The sequence below is a fragment of the Notamacropus eugenii genome, chromosome 1, assembly GCF_028372415.1.
Source record: "Notamacropus eugenii isolate mMacEug1 chromosome 1, mMacEug1.pri_v2, whole genome shotgun sequence".
Classification (NCBI taxonomy): domain Eukaryota; kingdom Metazoa; phylum Chordata; class Mammalia; order Diprotodontia; family Macropodidae; genus Notamacropus; species Notamacropus eugenii.
The window spans coordinates 587,760,537-587,784,950 of NC_092872.1; the positions used below are offsets into that span (position 1 = coordinate 587,760,537).

The 24,414-nt window shown below is 34.4% G+C and overlaps 1 protein-coding gene across 4 annotated transcripts in view; it reads right to left on the reverse strand.

Annotated features, from left to right (window-relative positions):
- TASP1 (taspase 1) overlaps window positions 1-24,414 on the reverse strand; it is a 315,002-nt gene that overhangs the window by 276,659 nt on the left and 13,929 nt on the right. For all 4 annotated transcript variants that reach the window (XM_072634477.1, XM_072634476.1, XM_072634475.1 and 1 more), the window contains exons 2-4: window positions 20,380-20,598; window positions 14,321-14,388; window positions 12,596-12,664 (exon numbers count right to left, since the gene is read on the reverse strand). In XM_072634477.1, coding sequence (XP_072490578.1) covers window positions 12,596-12,664; window positions 14,321-14,388; window positions 20,380-20,524 — 282 coding nt within the window. In that variant the 5' untranslated portion in view covers window positions 20,525-20,598. The remainder of the gene's footprint in view (window positions 1-12,595; window positions 12,665-14,320; window positions 14,389-20,379; window positions 20,599-24,414) is intronic.

Consider the following 24,414-nt stretch of genomic DNA (forward strand, 5'->3'; position numbering starts at 1 on the left):
AAGAGCGGTGCTCACCATCAGGGGAAGACACGGAAGTCAGTGCTTCTACATCCCAGCCCACTCAATGGGATCAGTTCTGGGAAAAGGTCATAAAGAGCTCAAAAAATTTTCAAAATTATGTTAGAGAGGTGGAGGAAAAACTGGGAAGAGCAATAAAAGACTTGCAAGCAAAGTATGAACAACAGGTCAGCACCCTGCTAAAGGAGACCCAAAAAAATGCTGAAGAAAATAACACCCTGAAAAATAGGCTAACTCAATTGGCAAAGGAGGTTCAAGAAGCCAATGAGGAGAAGAATGCTCTCAAAAGCAGAATTAGCCAAATGGAAAAGGAGATTCAAAAGCTCACTGAAGAAAATAGTTCTTTCAAAATTAGAATGGAACAGATGGAGGCTAATGACTTTATGAGAAACCAAGAAATTACAAAACAAAACCAAAAGAATGAAAAAATGGAAGATAATGTGAAATATCTCATTGGAAAAACAACTTACCTGGAAAATAGATCCAGGAGAGACAATTTAAAAATTATGGGCCTACCTGAAGGCCAGGATCAAAAAAAGAGCCTAGACATCATCTTTCATGAAATTATCAAGGAAAACTGCCCTGATATTCTAGAACCAGAGGGCAAAATAAATATTGAAAGAATCCACTGATCACCACCTGAAAAAGATCCAAAAAGAGAAACTCCTAGGAATATTGTGGCCAAATTCCAGAACTCCCAGGTCAAGGAGAAAATATTGCAAGCAGCTAGAAAGAAACAATTCAAGTACTGTGGAAATACAATCAGGATAACACAAGATCTAGCAGCTTCTACATTAAGGGATCAAAGGGCATGGAATAGGATATTCCAGAAGTCAAAGGAACTAGGACTAAAACCAAGAATCACCTACCCAGCAAAACTGAGTATAATACTTCAGGGGAAAAATTGGTCTTTCAATGAAGTACAGGACTTTCAAGCATTCCTGATGAAAAGACCAGAGCTAAAAAGAAAATTTGACTTTCAAACACAAGAATGAAGAGAAGCATGAAAAGGTAAACAGCAAAGAGAAGTCATAAGGGACTTATAAAAGTTGAACTGTTTACATCCCTACATGGAAAGACAATATTAGTAACTCTTGAAACTATTCAGTATCTGGGTACTTGGTGGGATTACATACACACACATGCACACACACACCCTCATAGAGACAGAGTGCGCAGAGTGAATTGAATAGGATGGGATCATATCTTAAAAAAAAATGAAATCAAGCAGTGAGAGAGAAATATATGGGAGGAGAAAGGGAGAAATGCAATGGGGCAAATTATCTCTCATAAAAGAGGCAAGCAAAAGATTTTTTTAGTTTGGGGAAAAAGAGGGGAGGTGAGAGAAAAACATGAAGTTTACTCTCATCACATTCCACTAAAGGAAGGAATAAAATGCACAGTCATTGTGGTATGAAAACCTATCTTACAATACAGGAAGGTGGGGGACAAGGGGATAAACAGGGTGGGGGGGACAATGGAAGGGAGGGCATGGGGAGGAGGGTACAATTTGAGGTCGACACTCACAGGGAGGGACAGGATCAAAAGAGAGAATAGAAGTAATTGGAAGCAGGACAGGATGAAGGGAAATATAGTTAGTCTTATACAACACGACTATTATGGAAGTCATTTGCAAAACTACACAGATTTGGCCTATATTGAATTGCTTGCCTTCCAAAGGGAGGAGGTGGGGAGAGAGGGAGGAAAAGAAGTTGGAACTCAAAGTTTTCGGAATAACTGTCAAGTACTGTTCTTGCTGCTAGGAAATAAGAAATACAGGTAAAGGGGTATAGAAAGTTATTTGGCCCAACGGGACAGAGGAGAGGATGGAGACAAGGGCAGAGAGGAATGATGGAGGAGGGAGTGGAGTGGTGATGGGGGCAATTGGAATGCTCGGTGTTTTGGGGTGGGGGGAGGGGACAAGGGGGGAGAAAATTTGGAGCCCAAAAATTCTGTGAAAATGTTAAAAGTGAAATAAATAAATAAATTTTAAAAAAAAAAGAAAAAGAAAAAAAGAAAATCAAGTCTAGGGTCAATGTTTTATTTTCCTCAAAAAAATTTTTTCATCTTGAACTTCTTGGAGCCAAGATGATGGAGTAAACTATAAGTGCTCTCACCATCCCTGATTAACCCTGAAAAACCCAGAGAATATTGCCCCATGAAAAATCCTGGAATAATGAAGCCAGCAGAAGGGGCAAATGTTCTTTTAGCTCTGGAAGCTAGGGAGACCACCAGGAAAAGTACCTCTTTCTGCGGCTGAAGGGAACCAGTGCAGGACTTCTTTTCCCAGCAAGTCCCACCTGACAATATGTTGTTTACAAGAAACACATTTGAAACAGGGGGATACACACAGGGTAAAGGTAAAAGTCTGAACCAGAATATATTATGCTTCAACTGAACTAAAAATAGCAGGAGTAGCAATCCTAATCTCAGACAAAGAAAAAGCAAAAATAGATCTAATCAAAAGAGATTAGGATGGAAACTATATCCTGCAAAAAGGCATCAGACAATGAAATAATATGTTTACTAAACATATATGCACCAAATGGTATAGCATCCAGATTCTTAGAGGAGAAGCTAAGGAAGTTACAGCAAAAAATAGAAAGCAAAACTATTAGTGGGGGACCTCAACCTCCCTCTCTCTGAACTTGATAAATATAACCTCAAAATAAACAAGAAAGAAGCTAAGGAGGTGAATAGAATTCTGGAAAAGGTAGATATGATAGACTTCTGGAGAAAACTGAACAGGGATAGAAAGGAAAATACCTTTTTTCTCAGCAGCATATGGCACATACACAAAAACTAACCATAAAAACCTCACAATCCAGTGCAGAAAGGCAGAAATAGTCAATGCATCCTTTTCAGATCATGATGCAATAGAAATTCTATGTAATAAAGGGTCATGGAATAATAGAACAAAAATTAATTAGAAATTAAAGAATCTAATCCCAAAGAATAAGTGGGTTAAACAACAATTATAGAAATAATCATTAACTTCATTCAAGAGAATGATAATAATGAGACAACCTACCAAAACTTATGGGATACTACCAAAGCAGTTCTTAGGGGAAATTTTATATTATTGAACAACTACATGAATAAAATAGAGAAAGAGGAAATCAGAGAATTAAGCATGCAACTGAAAAAAGTTAGAAAAAGAACAAATTGAAAATTCCCAATTAAATACCAAATTAGAAATATTGAAAACCAAAGGAGAAATTAATAAAATTGAAAATAAGAAAACTATTGAATTAATAAATAAAACTAAAAGCTGGTTTTATGAAAAAAAAACAGTAAAATTGATCAATCTTTGGGCAATGTGATTTAAAAAAAAGAAAACCAAATTACCAGTATCAAACATGAAAAGGGTGAATTCACCTCCAATGAATAGGAAATTAAAACAATAATTAGAAACTATTTTGCCCAACCATATGCCCATAAATTTGACAACTTAGTGAAATGGATGAATATTTACAAAAATATAAATTGCCCAGATCAACAGAAGAGGAAATAAGATACATAAAAAACTACATCTCAAAAAAAGAAATTGAACAAGCCATCAATGAACTCCCTAGGAAAAAATCTCCAGGGCCAGATGGATTTACAAACAAATTCTATCAAACATTCAAAGAACAGTTAATTCCAATACTGTTACATAGACTATTTGGGGAAAATGGTGGAGGTCCATCAAATTCTTTTTATGACACAAATATGGTGCCAATACCTAAACTGCAAAGAGTTAAAACAGAGAAAGAAAATTATTGGCCAATTTCCCTAATAAACATAGATGTAAAAAAAAATTTAAATAAAACATTAGCAAAAAGATTATAGCAACTTATCATGAGAATAATACAATTTGATCAAGTAGGATTTATACCAAGAATGCAGTGCTGGTTCAACATTAGGAAAACTATCAGCATAATTGATCATATTAACAACAAAAGTAAAAGAAACCATAAGATTATCTCAATAGATGCAGAAAAAGTTTTTGACAAAATACAACACCCATTCCTAATGAAAACACTGGAGACCATAGGAATAAATGGAGCCTTCCTTAAAATAATAAGTAGCATATACCTAAAACCATCAGTAAGCATTATATGTAATGGAGACAAGCGAGATTCATTTCCAGTAAGATCAGGGGTAAAAAGGATGCCCATTATCACCACTGTTATTCAATATGGTACTAGAAATGTTAGCTTTAACAATAAGAGAAGAAGAAATTGAAGGAATTAGAATAGGCAAAGAAGAAACTTAAGTCATCACTCTTTGCAGACAATATGATGATATACTTAGAGATTCCTAGAGAATCGAGTAAAAAACTTCTTGAAATAATAAACAACTTGAGCAAAGTAGCAGGTTACAAAATAAACCGAGATAAACCATCTTCATTTTCATATATTACTAACAAAGCCCACCAGCAAGAGATAGAAAGAGAAATCCCATTTAAAGTTACTGTAGACACTATAAAATATCTGGGAGTCTACCTGCCAAAACAAACCCAGGGAGTACATGAACATAGTTACAAAACACTTTTCACACAAATAAAGTCAGATCTAAATAACTGGAAAAACATCAGTTGCTCGTGGGTAGGTTGAGCTTATATAATAAAAATAACAATCCTACCTAAATTAATTTACTTTTTCAGTGCCATAACAATCAAACCACCAAAAAACTATTTTATAGATCTAGAAAAAATAATATCACAATTCATCTGAAAGAACAAAAAGTCTAGAATATCAAGGGAATTAAAGAAAAGAAATGTTAGGGAAGGAGGCCTAGCCATACCAGTTCTTAAAGTGTATTATAAAGCAGCAGTCATCAAAACCAGTTGGTACTGGCTAAGAAATAGACAGGTAGATCAGTGGAATAGGTTGGGTACACATGACACAGTAGTCAAGAACTACAGAAGTCTACTGTTTGATAAACCCAGGCAGCCCCGCTTCTAGGATAAGAACTCCCTATCTGACAAAAACTGCTGGGAAAATTGGAAAAAAATGCAGCAAAAAGTGGACAAAGACCCAATACCTAACATCATATACCAGAATAAAGTCTAAATCAGTACACGATCTAGGTATAAAAGTTGATACTATAAATAAACAAGAAGGAAAGGACCTAAAACATTTCCAAGGACTCATGATGCAAAATGCCATCCAAATCTAGAGAAAGAACTATGGAGTCAGAACATAGAATGAAGCAGACTATTTTCCTTTTATAATGTTTGGTTTTGTTGAGTTTTACTTATGCTTTCATTTTAATTCTCCTGTGCAACATGACTAATGTGAAAATGTGCTTAATAAGAATGTATGTGTAGAATGAATCTAAGATTGTGTGCTGTCTTGGGAGGAATGTGGGAGGGAGGGGGAGAAAATTTAAAACTTATGGAAATGATTGTTGATGGGCATCCTCTCAGTTTCTAGTTCTTGGCCACCACAAAAAAGAGCTACTATAAATATTTTTGTACATGTGGTTCCTTTTCTCATTTTTATGATCTCTTTGGGATACAGCCCTAGAAGTGATATTGCTGCATCAAAGGATATGTACATTTTTGAAGCCCTTTGGGCATAGTTCCAAATTGCTCTCCAGAATGGTTGGATCAGTTCACAGCTCCACCAACAATGAATTAGTGTTTCAACTCTCCCACATCATCTCCAACATTTATCGTCTTCCTATTTTGTCATGTTAGCCAATCTGATAGGTGTGATGTGGTATATAAAAATTGCATAAGATTAAAGAGCTTGAGGTGGCAATTTATGAATAATTTTTGAAAATAATTTCTTGTGATTTGAGAGCAATGCTCCAATCAGGATACGGAAAGTCTTAGCTTTTAAGTTATCAAACAAATACAAATCTTTTAAAGTACAGAAGTGAAGCTTTAAAAGATTAGAATAGAGGATGATTTCACTGAAATGATGATGAAGCTTTAAAAGATTAGAATAGAGGATGATTTCACTGGAATAAGGAACTCCCTTCAACCTACACAGATCAGCTTCTTCTCTGAAATTTAAAGATTTGCCTAGATTATAAAGTGGTTAAAAGACTTGCCAATACATGTCAGAGAAAGGACCTAAAGCAGGGCCTTGAAAGCTTCAAGGTTAACTTTCTATACAGTGAGCCACACTGTCTCTCAAAAAATAATTAATAAAATTCTTACCAGATTTAAAATGGAGAAAGAAAAATAACTAGGACTACATCCACTCATGTAAGAATATGAGGAAAACTCTAGTCTCCTATAATTTCTCCTAATTAAATACAGTAGGTATACTGATTTGGACTGGTAGAATTCTTCAAAGAGTTCCTTATTGCAATAGAATCATAAGCTTAGTTAAAAAGAATTATACCATACCTGTATGAAGGAAAGATTTTGAATTCAATACTATAAGTTCCACTTTTTAAACTGTATTAACTACCCATTTATATATAGAGTGGCTACAGGGATTGGAAAACCCCCTATTCATGAGCAACTGGTTATTCCAAATGATCAATATATTTTTACTTGCTTTTCAGCACTATATGCACCAATAAACTGCAGGTTCCATCACTGGGAAAAAATATTATGACATATTCAACATACAATTGAAAATACAATTTGAGAAAATTAAAGACATTTTATGAATTTTTAAAAAATATTTAACTACATGATAATTTTTGAAAATTATAGAATCTGGGGCAGCTAGGTGGCACAGTGAACAGAGCACCACCAGCCCAGGAGTCAGAAGTACCTGAGTTCAAATTCAGCCTCAGACACTTGACACATACTAGCTGTGTGACCTTGGGCAAGTCACTTAGCCTCAACTGCCTTGCCTTCCCCTCTCCAAAAAAAAAAAAGAATTATAGAATCCAACAACCAACCTTTTTCAACTCAATGCTTCCCCTAATCCATGCTAATTTAATTAACACTTAAGTACATTAGTATGTTAAACTACATTATCATAGAGAACAAAAAAAAAATGAGCAGTTAATGGTTACCTTGATGTAGATACTTTAAAAAAGATTTAATGTATACATCAATAGTCTTTCTTATCATTATGGTTCTTTTACACATAGCACAAAATCGTGTTTTCTAGATCCTATAAAAGTAGTCAATATTTATCACAAATATATGTCTCATGATTTTCATTCTCAAAGCACTTTACTCATAAGAGGAACTAGTCACTGTGGCAGGTGACTAATTGTGGATTCACCCAGGATGACTACTTCAGGTACTAAGCATAAGTGTAATAATTGCTATAAACCTATTTTATTTAACTTAATTTAAAAGGTCAATGATACATGATGTTAAGAGAAAATATTTCAGACATCTGTTAGACTTTTCACTCTGATGTAGTAATAAAAACGACAGTTCAGAACACTGAATGAGAGATGATTTTAGAAAAATTCAGCTTAAGGGAAAACCATTCCTGGCAATCTGATTCAGCCAACTTCATCAGGCCTATCTCATCCCTCTAATCAAACAATGACCTAATATTACTTTGGCTTCCCAAATTACTCCACTGTAAAATCTTTTTTAATTGCAAACTATTAAAATGGTTTTCTAATACATAATAACTTTTTTTAATTTAAAAAACAAACCAGTTTCTCAAGGACCACAATACACCTAAGAAAACTAACTACCAAGATCATAGATAGGCAGAGCTGAAAGACTAAACTTTGCAGTGTGGAGAGGTAACAAGGTTCAACTTCCCAAATCTCCACAGTAATGTATGAGAATTACTGTGGGTCCTGACCCCACCACAGTATTACCTGCTAATGACGCCTCTCCCCGCGCATTATAACTCATGACTCACTTCCTGCTTGAAATTTTAAGTGGCCTGTTTCGCACCTTGATTCTAACAACTAGCTTAACGGCAATATCTTGGATTAAAATAGACAAACAAGCATGACTTAAGATCAGCCCCGGAGCCCTAGGAACAGCACTATTTCCAATCAGCATTAGATTCCTCAATCCCACACCACTCCACCCCTCTTCTGCCTACCAAGGCCCCATATAAATGCTGCTCCCTCCCTAACCCTTGTTATTCTACATGACCAGGACAGTCACCCTCACTGGGTGAACTCAGTAAACCCCATATTTGCTTAAAATGTCTGGACCCGTTACCTGGTTATTCCTATCTTCCCACACTACAAATCAATTACACTAACAAAACATCCTAGATAATGAACAGCTAGAAGAATCTTAAAGTTTAAATTATTGTGAAAATTTAGTTATGAAAAATGTAAATAAATAGATCACAAGTTGCCAACTATTTCATACTATACTCTTGCACAGGGTAATAAAAATAATTTGTCTACATTAAATTGACAAGAAAACTACTCACTGATACTCTAATATGAGAAGAGGTCCCAAAGGGACTTTCTCATGATCTCTCTCAAAAGTAACAGAAAATTCCAAAAAGAAATAAAATTGCTAGGAATTCTCAGAAGAGAATGAAACTCACTAAAATTTCAATAAACAAACTGAAGAAGAAATCAGACATAATTTTTTAAAGTATGATATAAAAAGGAGGAAAAATAATAAAAACGTAAATAAAAAATTCAAAAGTAGCAACAGCAACAAAATAAGAAAATCCAAAAGATATGATTAGAAAGTGGACATGATCAAGGACTTGAAAGAGAGAGAACACATAGAAAATACAGTCAATTAAAGAGATGATGAGAAAACTCAACAGTATAGAAAAAAATATGGAAACTGAAATTATTTTTAAAATGCAATGAAAAGCAGTAATATCACAACAGAAGAGAGTAGCAAAACACAATTGAAATGAAAAAAGCTAAAAAAATAACAACTAGAAAAAGATTTTAATATAATGCATATAAAAGTGATGGATGTGGAAGACAGATCAAGGAAAGGAAACTTCAGAATTGTGAAATCATGGAAAATATAACGAATCCAATTACAACATGTCAGGAAACCAGAAATGAAAATTTCTTACAACTATAAAAATCAAACCACAATCCACAAAAGAAAGAATTCACAAAATCCCTAAAAGAAGAAAGCCAAAATTCAACTCATCCAAGTACCTTGTTATTATTCAAACTATAGAGATGAAACAAAATCTTCTCAAATGCCAAAACCCTTAGACCTAAGCTCAATATATTTCCTTTGCAATTAGTTTTTTTTAATTTTATGACCTTCCTAACAGAGTGATTAAAAATAACTACAGTTTAACAAGTTCAGTCCTGCAAAAAGTAGTAGCAAATCACTAACACTAGATTTGAACACAACACCATCATGACATAAATAAAAAAGACAAAAACCACTGAAATGAATAGTGCTGAATAAGCTGGATTAGATAATAGAAAATATAAAATATATTTTTACATGTACACAAAGAACACACATAAAAATGGATAATATTCTTGAACAGAGAATCCTTAAAAGAGAAAGCATTTTGAATACTTTATTTCTGAGTCATGGGAAATTTAAACAATAATATGATAAAAATATGGGTATATGTAGAAATTTTAAAATTATTTACTTAACAATTTCTGGATTATAAAATCTAGAAAGAAACATTAAGAAAAACAAGAAAAAATCAAACATAATAACACAAAGGCCATACAACAGAATTTATAGGCTAAAACCAAAGCAGTACTCAGAAGGAAATTCATAGCACTACAGACCTACATTAATATGAGAGAAAAAGGGAAATTCAATTATCTGTATTGAAATTAGAAAATTAATACAATAATGCACCAAAGGAAAGCAAGAGGCAATAGATCATAAGAATAAAAGCAGAAATTCATAAAAATGAAAAAACAAGTAAAGGAAAACCAAAAACTGTTTTAGAAAAATCAGAACATGGATTAATAATAACTGGCAAACTGAATCCTAAAACTGGGGAGAAGACCCAAAGTAGCAAAAAAGGCAATGAGAAAGGGGAGATGACAAGTGCAAAATTGTAAAAGTCATTAGACTACTACATACAACGGTATATTTGAGAAACTGAATACAATCTACAAACATGTACAAATATATCCAAAAAAAAGGAAATAGAGAAGTATAAACCTAATTACATATGGAGAAATCAAATAAACATTAATGAGATGCAACCAAAATATTAGACTACAACCAGATGAATTCACAAATCAATCTTCAAAGAACAAATGACACATACATACATATATATTCATTCACATGTAAAATTGACTGTTCCTAGTAGGCAAGGAATATAGCAACCTTCTGTTTGATAAACCCAAGGACCCCAGCTTCTGGGATAAGAACTCATTGTTTGACAAAAATTGCTGGGAAAACTGGATAACAGTGTGGCGGAAATTAGGCATAGACCCATACCTGACACCGTACACAAGAATAAAGTCCAAATGGGTACATGATTTAGGTATAAAGATTGATACCATGAATAAACTGGAGAAGCAAGGAATAGTGTATTTATCAGATCTATGGAGAAGGGAAGAATTCTTTACTAAAGGAGAGATAGAATGCATTATGAAATGCAAAATGGATAACTTTGAGTACATTAAACTGAGAAGTTTTTGCACAACCAAACCCAATGCAACCAAAATCCGGAGGGATGTAGTAAATTGGGAAAAAATTTTTACAGCTAAGCTCGGGGATAAAGGCCTCATTTCTAGAATATATAGAGAACTGACCCAAATGTATAATCATACAAGTCATTCCCCAATTGATAAATGGTCAAAGGATATGAACAGGCAATTTTCAGAGGAAGAAATTAAAGCTATCTATAATCATATGAAAAAAATGCTCTAAATCACTATTGGTTAGAGAGATGCAAATCAAAACAACTCTGAGGTACCACATCACACCTATAAGATTGGCAAACATGACAGAACAAGAAAATGATAAATGCTGGAGAGGATGTGGGAGAGTTGGAACACTAATTCATTGTTGGTGGAGCTGTGAGCGCATCCAACCATTCTGGAGAGCAATTTGGAACTATGCCCAAAGGGCTACAAAAATGTGCATACCCTTTGACCCAGCAATATCGCTACTAGGACTATATCCCCAAGAGATCATAAAAATGGGAAAGGGTCCCACATGTACAAAAATATTTATAGCAGCACTCTATGTAGTTGCCAAAAACTGGAAGTCAAGGGGATGTCCATCAATTGGGGAATGGCTGAATAAATTATGGTATATGAATGTAATGGAGTACTATTGTGCCATAAGAAATGATGAACAAGAAGACTTCAGAGAGGCCTGGAAGGACTTATATGACCTGATGCTGAGTGAAAGGAGCAGAATCAGGAGAACTTTATGCACAGCAACAACCACAGTGTGTGAGAGTTTTTTCTGGTAGACTTAGATTTTTGTAATAACACAAGAACTTCTGAAAAAAAAAAAAAATCCCAATGGTGGACCTCAAGGCAAAATGCCTTCCACACTCAGAGAGAGAAATATGGAAGTCACTCACATAATGTAGCAGATCATGTTTGTGTATGTGTATCTGTTTGTGTATCATGTTCTGATTTGTTATACGGATTCTTTCATTTATCTTAGTCTGACTACATAGCATGACTATAGTGAAAATATACTCAATAGGAAAGTATATGTAGAATCTATACAGAATTGTATGCAGTCATGGGGAGGGAGGGAGGTAGTGGGGGGTGGGTGGGGAGGGATAAAATCGCAATTGTATGGCAGTGATTGTTAAACATTAAAAAAATAAAAAAATTTAAAAAAAAAAAAAAAAGAAATGTGAACAAACATATTACTTAAAACTAAAAAAAAAAAAAAAAAAATTGACTGTTCCTAAATAGAGTATACTGTCCAATTTTTTATGAAACAAATGTGGTTTTCATCTTCAACCTGACAAAAACAAAGAAATCTATAAGTCAATATAACGATTTTCAGTGGAAAATACTGACTAAAATATTGGAAAAATAATTTATAAAAGATACGTATTTGTTGTAACAAAGCAGGATTTATATTTATATGTACATATATATGTTATCAGGAATACAAATATACTAGATATTAATAAAATGTGATAAATAATATTAACAGAAATTTTAAGTATATTATAATCCATAACTATAGAAAAGGCCTTAAACAAAATAATATTTATGTTTAAAAAACTAAAAAAGCATAAAAAGTATTTTCCTTAACATCATTTTTAAAATATATCTGTGGAAAACCAAAAGGAAGTATTAGTTGTGATGGAAAAACCAGAAATATTGACTCTGATTATATATTTTAAAATACCACCAAACCTTTATTAACTATATAACTCAAGGGGAGAAAAGGAGGGAGCAACTATATTATTAGTTATTAAAGTTTCTTTTTATTTTATAAAAATGGAAACAGGTAAGATTTAAAGGTTTTATTTTGAGTTATGTTCATTTTTAATTTTTCATTCTTTATATTTATTGAAATTCTTAATTTTTAAAAATAATTATCTTTTAAAAACAAGAAAACTCAGTGAAATAAACCTGCTGACATCATGGATTCCACCATGTTTTATAAAGATTTGCTTTTGAGGCTGATTCCAAGAGCTATTTATATAATTTACTAACAATAACTGCATGTTATTTAGCAATAAATAACAGAAATAAATTTTTAATAAAACACAAATATCTTAAAGAAATTAAGAAATACCTCTAGTTCAACTAGAGCTGCCGTCACTGCATCTGTTGCAAGGGCACCAGCCTGTAGTTGTTCAATGGCCTGCAGAAAAAGTAGATGGCAATTTCATTTAAAAAAGGACTTAGGGACATCAATATACTTTCTTAAGATTTAGATTTGTAGATTTAAGAGCTGGATGGACCCTCAGAAATCACCTACTCTAATCTTCATTTTACACATGATTAAGCTGTGAGACCAAGGTCACACAGGGAGGTGGAATTGAGATTCAATTTCATTCAAATCCCAATTCAATCCGCATGAATCCTACTTCATTTTACTTGCCATTATATTAAACTGTACATGATGAAGTTGAATCAATATAAGTTGACCAATATAAAATCATAAAATATTTAATGTGATGTTTCTATCCCATATTTAGTACCTCTATTTAAATTCTAAAGAATTTTTATCCCTGAGATTTATATGTAAAAATTAGGGAGCCAGAACTTTTTATTGCTACTATATCTTCAGATAATAAGGAGCATGGACAATCAATCCATTTGACTGAGATATAACTACTTTTAAAATGTAAACATGGCATGTTATAAAAATAAGAATTATGATAAATGTCTCTCTAATTTTGCAATGGAACTTAGCTGTAAAATGAAGGGCTTGGATTAGAGTATCCTGTAAGGTCCCCTCCAGCTATAAAATTCTACAGTTCTATACTTCCCTAAAAGTGAATATAATCTACATACATTGCATATTTCTGAAGTCTGTATTTCCCTCAAAGTAAAATATGACTCAGACAACAAATACATGCTGATTTATGAGACATGAGTTAAGAAGTATAATACAGTTTCCGTAGCATTACAAAAAGTTACAATTCCCCACCTTCATCTTTACCATTTCATATACTCCGTATAAAAAATCAAAATCAATAGTAATTATTGTATTCAAAATTTACATATGGATTTGAATTATAGCAAAAGATGTCCATCTTTTTTTTGTCTATATTATAATGACTATTTCAGTCTATATAAATGAGACAAGACCAAAAGACCTATATTTATTTAATTCAATATGTCTAATTAACATCCATTTGCATAAAAACTATTGGGAGACTTGCTTGCAAAACTAGAAGAAAGTCAAGATCAAAATGAAAACCAATCCAGTATTTCTTCTAATATGATCCAACCCCATGTTAAGCACTCAACAATTTATATTTAGAAAAAAACAGCAAAACCTCAAAAACCAAAGGAAAAAGCACAACTTGAGGCAGAGTGAATAATGAAACAACATGAATGACAATGAGGTTGCTATGGTACAAACTGAGTGATGAGAAACATAAGGAAAATATACAGTAATTTCACAAACATTTGCACCTATTTTAATTCTTTCTTCTTTTTGGTAATACCCTTTAGGGAAATAGAGTAAATGCTTTGGTACTGCTTTCCCTACCACTTTTGTAGCGCTTCATGCTTTTCCGGAGGATTACAGAGGGACATGTGTGCCTACTTATGTACAAGAGGTGAGGAGGGAGCCTAAAGCAATAAATCAATTCCAAAAACACATAATCTAGAGGTAAAAGAACTAGCATTTGAAATAAAATCCCACAAATAAGAGCAAAACAACTTTATGGAACAAACCCAAAATGTTTCACAAATATGATCCAAGTAAATTAAATTCAAGGGAAACAACTTAGCTACATGTGAAACAGAAAAGGTTTAATATTTAGAACTTAAAATTTGTTCATACCTTTTGACAGGCTCTTTTGCACACATGTTTATATTCTTTAGCTTTGGATTCAGAGTGATAACCTGCACCTATAGGGGAGAAAACTGATCAATACTCTAAAACATCAGATGTTTAAAATATATAAATAGGCCTTCCAAAATTAATGATCTCCCTGTGACCTTCCAGTAACAATTACAGAAAAATAAACAACATGAACAAAGCCTTGAACATTAGCTCCTATTAATATCTCTCTAGAGAGGAATCATGGCATAGTGGATAGAGAACTGGGCTTTGAGTCAAGAAGATATACATAAAAACTCCACCTCTGACCTACCAACTGTGTGATCCCAGTCAAATCACTTAACTTCGCAGTGCTCAAGACAACTCTCTAAGTCCACAAGGTGAAGATGAGTCAATCTGTTTTGGTGGAAGAAATTTCCTCTTGCTAAACCAATGAAATTAAACATCTCATCCCTGACCTATCCTAAGATTTACAAAGTATTTTCCTAAATGCAATTCTGAGGAGGAAGTATATTTCTTTGCTCATTTTACAAATTATGAAACTATGCTCAGAAAAATAAAGTGCTCACACGATTGGGAGATGTTAGAGCTAGAGTCTCAGCCCAGGTCTCCTGACTCCAAACCCAATCTTTCTTCCACTAAATTGCCTCCCCAGCACTTGCAGTGTACCAGGACTCAACTTCAATTCAAATTATGTTAAGAAACATTTATTAGGAGCCCAATATGTGCAAAGCAATGTGCTAGGTGCTGGGAGTTTTTTGAAAAATGAAAAATTATATAGCCCAAGGCTTCAAATATCTTAATGGGGTAGAGGGAGAGATAGGTACAATATATACATATACACATATAATGCAAATACAATATAAAGTATGACTGGATTAAGGAAGAGATACAAAATACTCTAGGAAAATTTGAGAAAGGAGAGAACATTTTCACATTGGTCGGGTCAAGGTTGGATAAAGGAAGATACCATGGAAGTTAGGGAAAAAAATCAACTAAGAACGGGCTTAAGGGGAATTTATTCCAGGCAGTGAAAATGGTCTTCACAAACACACAGGGGCAGGAAACAGCAGAATAAGGTCAAGGAATGGATAATAGTTCATTTTGGTTGGAACATTTATGATGGGAAGTAATGTGAAATGGGGCCGAAAATACATGTTATAATCATATTCAGAAGCAAAGAAATTCACATTTTTTTCCTATATGCAACAGAGAATCCCTGAAGATTTTTGAATAAGACTAAAATGGTTAGACTTATGCATTAGAAAAATTATTTTTAAAGGTTGTAAAGGGTGGTCTGGTGAGGAGTCTAGAGGCAGGGACACTAGATAAGGTTAGAATAATCTAGAGGAGAGATAAGAAAAATCTAAACTAGTATGACGACAACAAGAAGTGGAAAAGCCAGATAAAAGAGATTAAGAAGGTCAAAAATCCAGAAGTGTTAATGTCATTGAAATATAGAATGGCCTGAATTAGAGAAAAAAAAAAAAGGAAGCAAAAGCAGCATATGGAAGAGAGAAGTAGTTCACTCCTCTGTTAAAACACATGCAAATAAATCACTCAGTTAGTATAAGGGGAGAAAAAAGATAAAATCTACAAGACGTGGTAACTGATGAGATGTGAAGGACAAGTTAGAATGAGGTTTGGAACCTGCATGACTGAGAGTAGGGTAATATCAAAAGAAATAAGTCAGAAGGAGAAATCTGTTTAGGGTTGAGATGATGAGTTCAGGTCTGTAACACTGAGTTTAAGATACCAGGGAAACATCTGTGTGAGGATGTCAAAACACATTTGGAAACAGATTGAGAGATGAAAGCTAAAATTATAAATCTAGGAGCCTTATGATAATTTAATCCTTTGCATCAAAGGAAAAGAATGTAGGAAAAGAAGAGCCTAGACAGAGTGTTAAGGAATAGTAAAACAGAGGGGTCTGGTGGAAGACTACAAACCAATGAAGGAAATCAAGGAAGAAAGGTCAGACAGTAAGTCAGTATATCAGTAGAGAGGAGTGTTGTGAAAAATCAAAATAAGAAAAAAGTATAGAAGAGGAGATGATCAGTAGTGTCAAATGATGCCTAAAATAGTCATGGAGAATCAAAACAGAGACAAGGCTAACTATCAGATTTACAATTAAGAGGTTACTAATGAAAGCCTTTGAAAGAACAGTCTTAGGAGAAAGGTGGGGTTGGATGGCCAATCTAAATCTAGACTAAAGACTAAGTAAGCTATCAAACAAAAGGGCCAGATGACAACAATGAGCCTTTTATACTTCTCTGCAAGACATATATACAACTATGAATTTTGTAAAGCAAAAATATTTGCGAGGTGGGGGGAGGGACTGGGGGCAGGCAGAGCCAAGATGGTGAAGGGACTTGCTTGAGTGGAGATCTCCCCCCAAACCCTCCAAATACCTGTAAACATGACTCTAAATAAATACTAGAGCAGCAGAACCCACAAAAAGACAGAATGAAAAAAAATTTCCATTCCAAAGCAAGCTGGATGGTTAACAGTAAAGGTCTGTTACACCAGGCTGGAAGAGTAGCACAGTTCAGCATGGTCTGTGCTGGCATAGACCAGGCCCCAACAAACCCAGAGCAGGCCTCGGGGGACTGAATCACTAGCAAGTGAGGAAGTTTCCAGACTTCCCAACCATAAACACCAAAGATAACTTAGAACATTGGTGAAAAAGGTCTGTCAGAACTGAGTGAGAGAGGAGTGTAAACCAGCTTCAGACCTAGTACAGCCCTGGGTTGGCAGCCATGGCAGCAGCAACAACTGCTTTCAGAGCTCTCAACCAGATATTACAGATGGTAACACTGATCAGAAGAAAATTACAGGGATCTCTTTGGTGGCACTGAGGCAGGACTGTGTTGTTTTGCCCATACGTGAATCTGGGTTGCAGTCCTAGGTGGTAGTCCTTGAGCGAGGAGGAGCACTGTCACAGCAGAATTTGTGGCAGTAGTAGAAGGGCAACCCTCCTCACAGTTCCAGGACAGAAAAGAGTGCTTGTGGTCACTCACAGATCAGAGCACAGAACAAATAGTAAATACATCTCCTTAGAAGTACCTCTGAAAACAGCTGCATAAAACCCCTGAAGCTTGGGGCAGTATACCCTCACACTGGAAGCAGAGGCCTACCTTAAGAGAGCTATAAAGTCAAGTAATTGGCTGGGAAAATGAGCAAACAATGGAAGAAAACTCAGACTACAGCATCTTACTTTGGTGACAAGGAAGATCAAAATATACAATCGGAAGAAAACAAAAAAATCAAAACTCCTACATCTAAAGCCTCCATGAAAAATATGAATTGGTCTCAAACCATGGACAAGCTCAAAAAAGATTTTGAAAGTAAGAGAAGTAGAAGAAAAATTGGGATGAAAAATGAGAGTAATGTAAGAAAATCATGAAAAATGAGTCAACAGCTTGCTAAAGGAGACCTAAAAAAAAACACTGAAGAAAAAAACACCTTAAAAAATAGACTAAGCCAAACGGCAAAACAAGTTCAAAAAGCCAATGAGGAGAAGAATGCCTTAAACAGCAGAACTGGCCAAATGGAAAAGGAGGTCCAAATGCTCACTGATGAAAATAATTCCTTAAAAATTACAATGAAGCAAATGGAAGCTAAAGAATTTATGAGAAATCAAGAAATTATAAAACAAAACCAAAAGAATGAAAAAATAGAAGACAATGTGAAGTATCTCACTGGAAAAACAACTGACCTGGAAAATAGATGCAGGAGAGAAAATTTTAAAATTACTGGACTGCCTGAAAGTCATGATCAAGAAAAGAGCCTAGACATAATCTTTCTAGAAATTATCAAGGAAAATTGCCATGATATTCTAGAACCAGAGGGCAAATTAGAAACTGAAAGAATCCACTGATCACCTCCTAAAAGAGATGCCAAAATGAAAACTGTAATGAATATTACAGCCAATTTCCAGAGCTCCCAGATTGAGAAGATATTGCAAACAGCCAGAAAAAGTTCAAGTACCATGGAAACACAATCAGGAAAACACAACATTTCAGCAGCTTCTACATTAAGGGATTGGAAGGCTTAAAATATGATATTCTGGAGGTCAAAAGAGCTAGGATTAAAACCAAGAATCACCTACTCAGCAAAACTGAGTATAAGCAATGAAGGGGGAAAATTGACAAGCAATGATGTAAAGAAATTTGATGCATTCTTAAGAAGCCAGAACTAAATAAAAAAACTTGACTTTCAAATATAAGATTCAAGAGAAACATGAAAAGGTAAGCAGGAAAGAAAAATCATAAGGGACTTATTAAAACTGAACTGTTCACAATACTATATGGAAAGATATTCTCAGTATTATGGTAGCTGGAGGGATATAGACAGGATACAAGGTAATTTGAATATGAATAATGGTATCTAAAAAATAAAATTAAGGAGTGAGAGAAGAATGTACTGGAAGAAAGAGAAAGGGATAGGTGGAATGAGGTAAATTATCTCACATAAAAGAGGCAAGAAAAGGCTTTTATAGTGGAGAAGAAGGAAGAAGGAACCTTACTCTCATCAAAACTGACTCTAAGATTGCATAACAAACACACTCAACTGGGTTTGGAAATCTATCTTACCCTGCAGAAAAGTAGGGGGAAAGGGGAAAAGAGGGGAGGGTAGATTGGGGGAGGGGGTAATCAGAGGCAAACACTTTTGAGTCAAGACGGTAAAAGGAGACAAAAATATAAACAGGGGGGTGGGATAGGATGGAGGGAAATATAGTTAATCTTTCACAACATGACTATTATAGAAGTGGTTTGCATGACTACACATGTATAACCACTATCAAATTGCTTGCCCTCTCAATGAGGGTGGGTGGGGAGGGAGGAAGGGGGAGAATTTGGAACTCAAAGTTTTAAAAATAAATGTTAAAAGTGGTTTTTTATATACAATTGGGAAATAAGATACACAGGCAATGAGGTATAGAAATCTATCTTACCCTACAGGAAAATAGAAGGGAAGAGGATAAAGTGGGTGGTGGTGATAGAAGGGAGGATAAATTGGGGGAAGGGTTAATCAGAATGCATGCTGTAATGGGGTGGTAGTAGGGGAGAGATGGGGAGAAAATTTGGGACACAAAATCTTGTGGAAGTGAATGTTGAAAACTAAAATAAATACAGATGTAGGGAAAAAAAAGTAGTCAACACAATAATGAACTCCCAAACCATGGCAGACAAACACATAGTATAATAATACCATTACTAAACTAGAATATTGGATAGCATCTTTCAAAGGCAGGAAGCTATCAGCTAGACTTTGTCCCCATGTGAAAATCTAATGATTACTGTGTAGGTGTAGTGATCTTTGGGTGCTCACATGCAGAGTGGAACAAGGAGAGCCATGCTATTATTCAACACTTAAAAGCACCAGATAGCTTTAAGTACTTGATTAAGCAAGGGGTTAGCTATCCTGTGTCCTAGTTAAACTGGATGGCAACCCAACTAAGTGACCATAGGCACTTAACTTCCCAAAATGGTTCAGCTTCACCCCCAGATCCCAGCAAAGAGTAGTAACCAATTCACAGTGAATATGTCCAGAAAATAAAGCTATGTTGTTTGCATTCCTTCAGACTGATGAGCCTCTGTAATCTGTATTTCCTCTGTATCCATCAAACTCATTTCAGTACAAGAGTGGTGAAAGTACAGTATAGTTGGGGAAAAAACTAAACTAGGTTCTATTACCAACCAGCTGCATGATTTTGAACAGTTTATTTCATTGAGTTTCTATTTTCCTCATCTACAAAATAAATGAGCTGGTCAAGATGATTTTGAAAATCATCAACCTTCTTTCTAGCTTGGTTTCTTTCTCCTCTCACCAAGATTACAGAATTTGTCCATGGCATACAAAAAAAAACAATATTTTCTATAGATTGCCTCATAAAATATTCTAAATTAAATATTTTTAAAATTCAGTACACCAAATTCAGTTGTTTCATTCAAGTTCTTTTTCACTCTATGTACAATTTGTTTACTTTCATACATGTCATAATTCAATATCATATATATGTATATATCTTCCAAATTCATTTATTCATGTCTTACCTGCATGCACCAACACAAATCCTACACGCTTTTCTTTATGGGGTAGTTTTGTTTCGTGCTCCTTGGCTGTTACCTTAACAGCCATAACCTGAGGTGATTTGGAAGGCAGACCTTCTGTTGAACTCATCCCCTTCTCCATGATCATTCTCCACCATTACCATCTTCTATTGAAAAAATTGCATATTTCCAAAGAAAAGTAAAATCTGAAGAGGAATCACCCTAAAGGAAAACCAACACAGATGTTACAGATGTCCACTGCCAAAGATATTACTTATTTAAATTCATGGAAAGATAATGTTGTACAAAAATCTATTTTACAGTTGGAATTGTAATTTACATCTTTACTTGCAAATATTTGCTAGTTTCTAGAAATAGAAAGCCACCCACCCAAAAAACTTGATCTTCTAATACTGTAGATTTTTCACTCACCTTACTATGTTGTACTCTATTATATCAAATTTAACTTTAATATCACTTTCTCTTAAAGATTTCATATAGAAAGGAGAACAGGAATATGGCTAGTTATTATGTTCCCCCAGATACCTTTTTTTTGCTCAATATTTTTTATATGTTTGAAGTTTACATCTACAACATCTCTTGTACAAGTCCTCTACCTAATCACTCACATAGGTGCCACTTTAGTTTTGATCCCCAATACTTTTGGTCTGATCTGCCTTATTAAAGTGTTAATATGGTCTCTGGGTCACAAGAATCTCCCCACTCTGATCCACTCTCTGCATAGTTGCCCATGTGATTTTCCTAAAGCTTTGTCTTACCATGGTACTCTCCTAAAACTCCAATGGCTCACTATTATTACCTTTAGAATAAAACTAAATCCTCTGGCATTTAAACCTTCTTCAAAATCTGGCCCCTTCTTACTTTTCCTGTCATTTTAGATATTTTAACCCCACACTTTTTTCTCTTTATTGCTATTTTTACCTCCCCTATATCACATCCAGAACTGTGATGCTAGGATTCAAGTATGATGATTCAAATATGCATGATGGAAAAAACTTTTATAATGATATTTACAAATCTTTTCTATTCTACTTTTGTTTATTGTTTCTCCTGTTTTTATCCTTAATTGGTTTTGGGTTGATCGTATTTAAGAGGATGTCATGTTAAGCTTTTTCTTTTGAAGAGGATAATAGCATGAAAGCAGGCCTCTGCAAATGATATTCAGCAACACAGCATTTCTTTACCACTAAAAAATTAACTGAAAGATAAACAGAATAAAAGATCCTACTGTGCTTATAGTCTGTTTATTACGAAAAAGTATTTGATTCAGTAAAACAAAATACCACCAGGATCATTTTCAAAAAGGCATCAACCATCCATACAGCAAAATCATTCAAGATTATTTGAAAGAGTTTTTTAAAATAACCCTGTTCATTGATTCTCTGATCATAAACATCAGCTGAGGCCCAAAAAGTACAAGTCTAAGGTATAAGTACTAATGCACTAACTCCACTAACTGGCCATCCAACAGCATATTAAACTCTAGAAAGCAAGCATTTTTTTATTTAGTTTTCCCATATGGATTGTTAGAATGCCTCTTTTCAGTAATCATGGACCACAATGAGGAAATCCTGTGACATTCTGGGGCTTGATACAATCAATACAATATCACCTGCACACAGAAGTATCTGGAGAACTGTGCCATCAATAGACAGTCCCTGTTTCATTTGTACTTGTCTCCCCCATTAGATTGTGAGCTCTTTTAGGGTGGGGACTAATTTTTCCCAGGTCAGCACAGTGCCTGATACCTGGCATTTAATAAGTGTCATTTGACTTGACTCAAGGATAATGGCAAAAACATTTGCCTAGTATACATCTCTCTAACACAGCACTTAAGACTAATAATTTCAGTATGATTGAACAGTTATTTCTTCATTTTATTTAGTATAGAATCTTGTATCATGTGACATTCTGAAGAAACTCTTTTTGGAGTTTAAGCCTGCATTTTGTTAAATTTAAATGTTTAGTTGTAATCAACAATAAACTGTGGAATTTTGTATTCTGTCTACCGTTCAGTCAATTTAATGCGACTGACTATAATGCCTGCCTGGTTGAAATGTCTCTATACCAAACCACTTCTGCACTCACAAGATTCAGACCAAGATAGTCCTGGTCCAGGTACTCTGAAGTCCTCAATACTGTTCTGAGATTCTAGAGAGGTCCATGGAGCTCTAGTGCTCTGTACCTCAAAGATGCAAAGGGTTAGAGCTAACAAAGAGGTGGAAGTCAGTCCAGAAACTTGGAGACCAAAGGGGTGTGGGGCGGGGAAAGAAACAATCAGGGCCAATCATCCAAACCAAAAATGTAGCAGAGCCTGACCTTGGCAGAAGGCTCCAATTTAGGAACTTAAAGTAGAGAGATGAATAAATCAAAGATAACAACAAGATAATTGTAATCTCCTTTAAAAAAGTGAACCACCATGTAACTGAAAGCAGTAGCTCAAAGGAAAAAGATGGATTTTCCAGAAGGATTACATTAATACTTAGATGAATCAAGAGATAAAAATTAAATAAAAGCTATAGAGTAATTAATTGTAAGGAGAAAAAAATGGCTTAGAAGGGAGAATGATAAACTTTGCCAAAGCAATAGGCTCTCTGAAAAAAGAAAACAAAGCAGAAATCAACAACTCCAGGAGAAAGAAGAAGAAGAAGAAGAAAAGGAGAAGAAGAAGAAAAGAAGAAGAAGAAGAAAAGAAGAAGAAGAAGAAAAGAAGAAGAATCAAAAGACTGAAAAAAATAGCAGGAAGATATCTGGTACCAAAAACAGCTGACATGAAAAACAGAACAAGAAAATTTAAGAATCACTAAACTTGAAAACTGGTTTTTTCAAAAAGCATAAACACTATATTTCATGAAATTATAAGTAAAAATTGTCAAGATCTTTTAGAACAGAAGGGTAAAGTGAAGATAGAAAGAATATAAGCATTTGCTAAAAGAAACTCCATGAAGAAAAACTTCAGGAATGTCATGGTCAAAATATAAAATTCTCACATCTAAGAGAAAATACTGCAAGCATCTAGAAAGCAGTGCAAATGCCAAGGAATCACAGAAGGATCACATATGATTTAGCAACCACTATTATATACGAGTGGAGAACTTAGAATACAATATTCCAGAAAACAAAGGACATAGACTTAAAGCCAAGAAAAATTCACCCAGAAAAACTGAATATAATGCTATGGGGAAAAAATGAACCTTTAATGAAGTTGTGGACTTCCAAGCATTCCTGATAAAAAGGCCAGAACTACATAGAAACTTTGAAGCTCAAACACAGGGGTGAAAAGAAAAATAAAAAGATAAACATAAATGAACAATGATAAAAGACTAAAAGAATATAATATCTCCCCATTCACATATGAGGAGATGGTACATGTGTCTTTTCTGAAACCTATCACATCATCAGGGTCATAGAGAGAGTCTTTAGACAAGGTCTGAAAGTGTTTGTTATTAGCTTGATGATCTTAAGAGAGGAACAGAAAGAGAAAGGAAGAACACCCTGGGAGGGAGGGGGGGCGGTGAAGAAAATGAAAGAGAAAATTATCTCACATAATCAGGATGCACAAGTAGACATTTATTCAAACAAGAAGAAAGAGATGGTAGTGGGATTAGCTGACATTTAAATCTCTCATCTAAACTAGTCAAACATACACAATTGGATACAGAAACATTTCACTCAACAAGAAAATTGGAGGGAAGGGGAAGTATGGAACAAGGGGAATTAAAGAAAAAATAGAATAAGAAATTTTTTTGTGAAAAACAAAATCTAAGGATGAACAAATATATTTTTAACTCTTTTTAAATGAGACAAAGAATGGGAATCTGAGGGGGTACCCATAAATTGGGAAACAGATGAACAAATTATGAGATAGAAATGCAATGGAATACTATTGTACCATAAGAAATGATGAAGATTTCAAAGAAACCTCAGAAGGCCTATAGGAACTGACACAGAATGAAGTGAAAAGAAGTAGAACAATTTACAAAATGACAGTATAGTAAAGGTAAACAACTTTGAAGA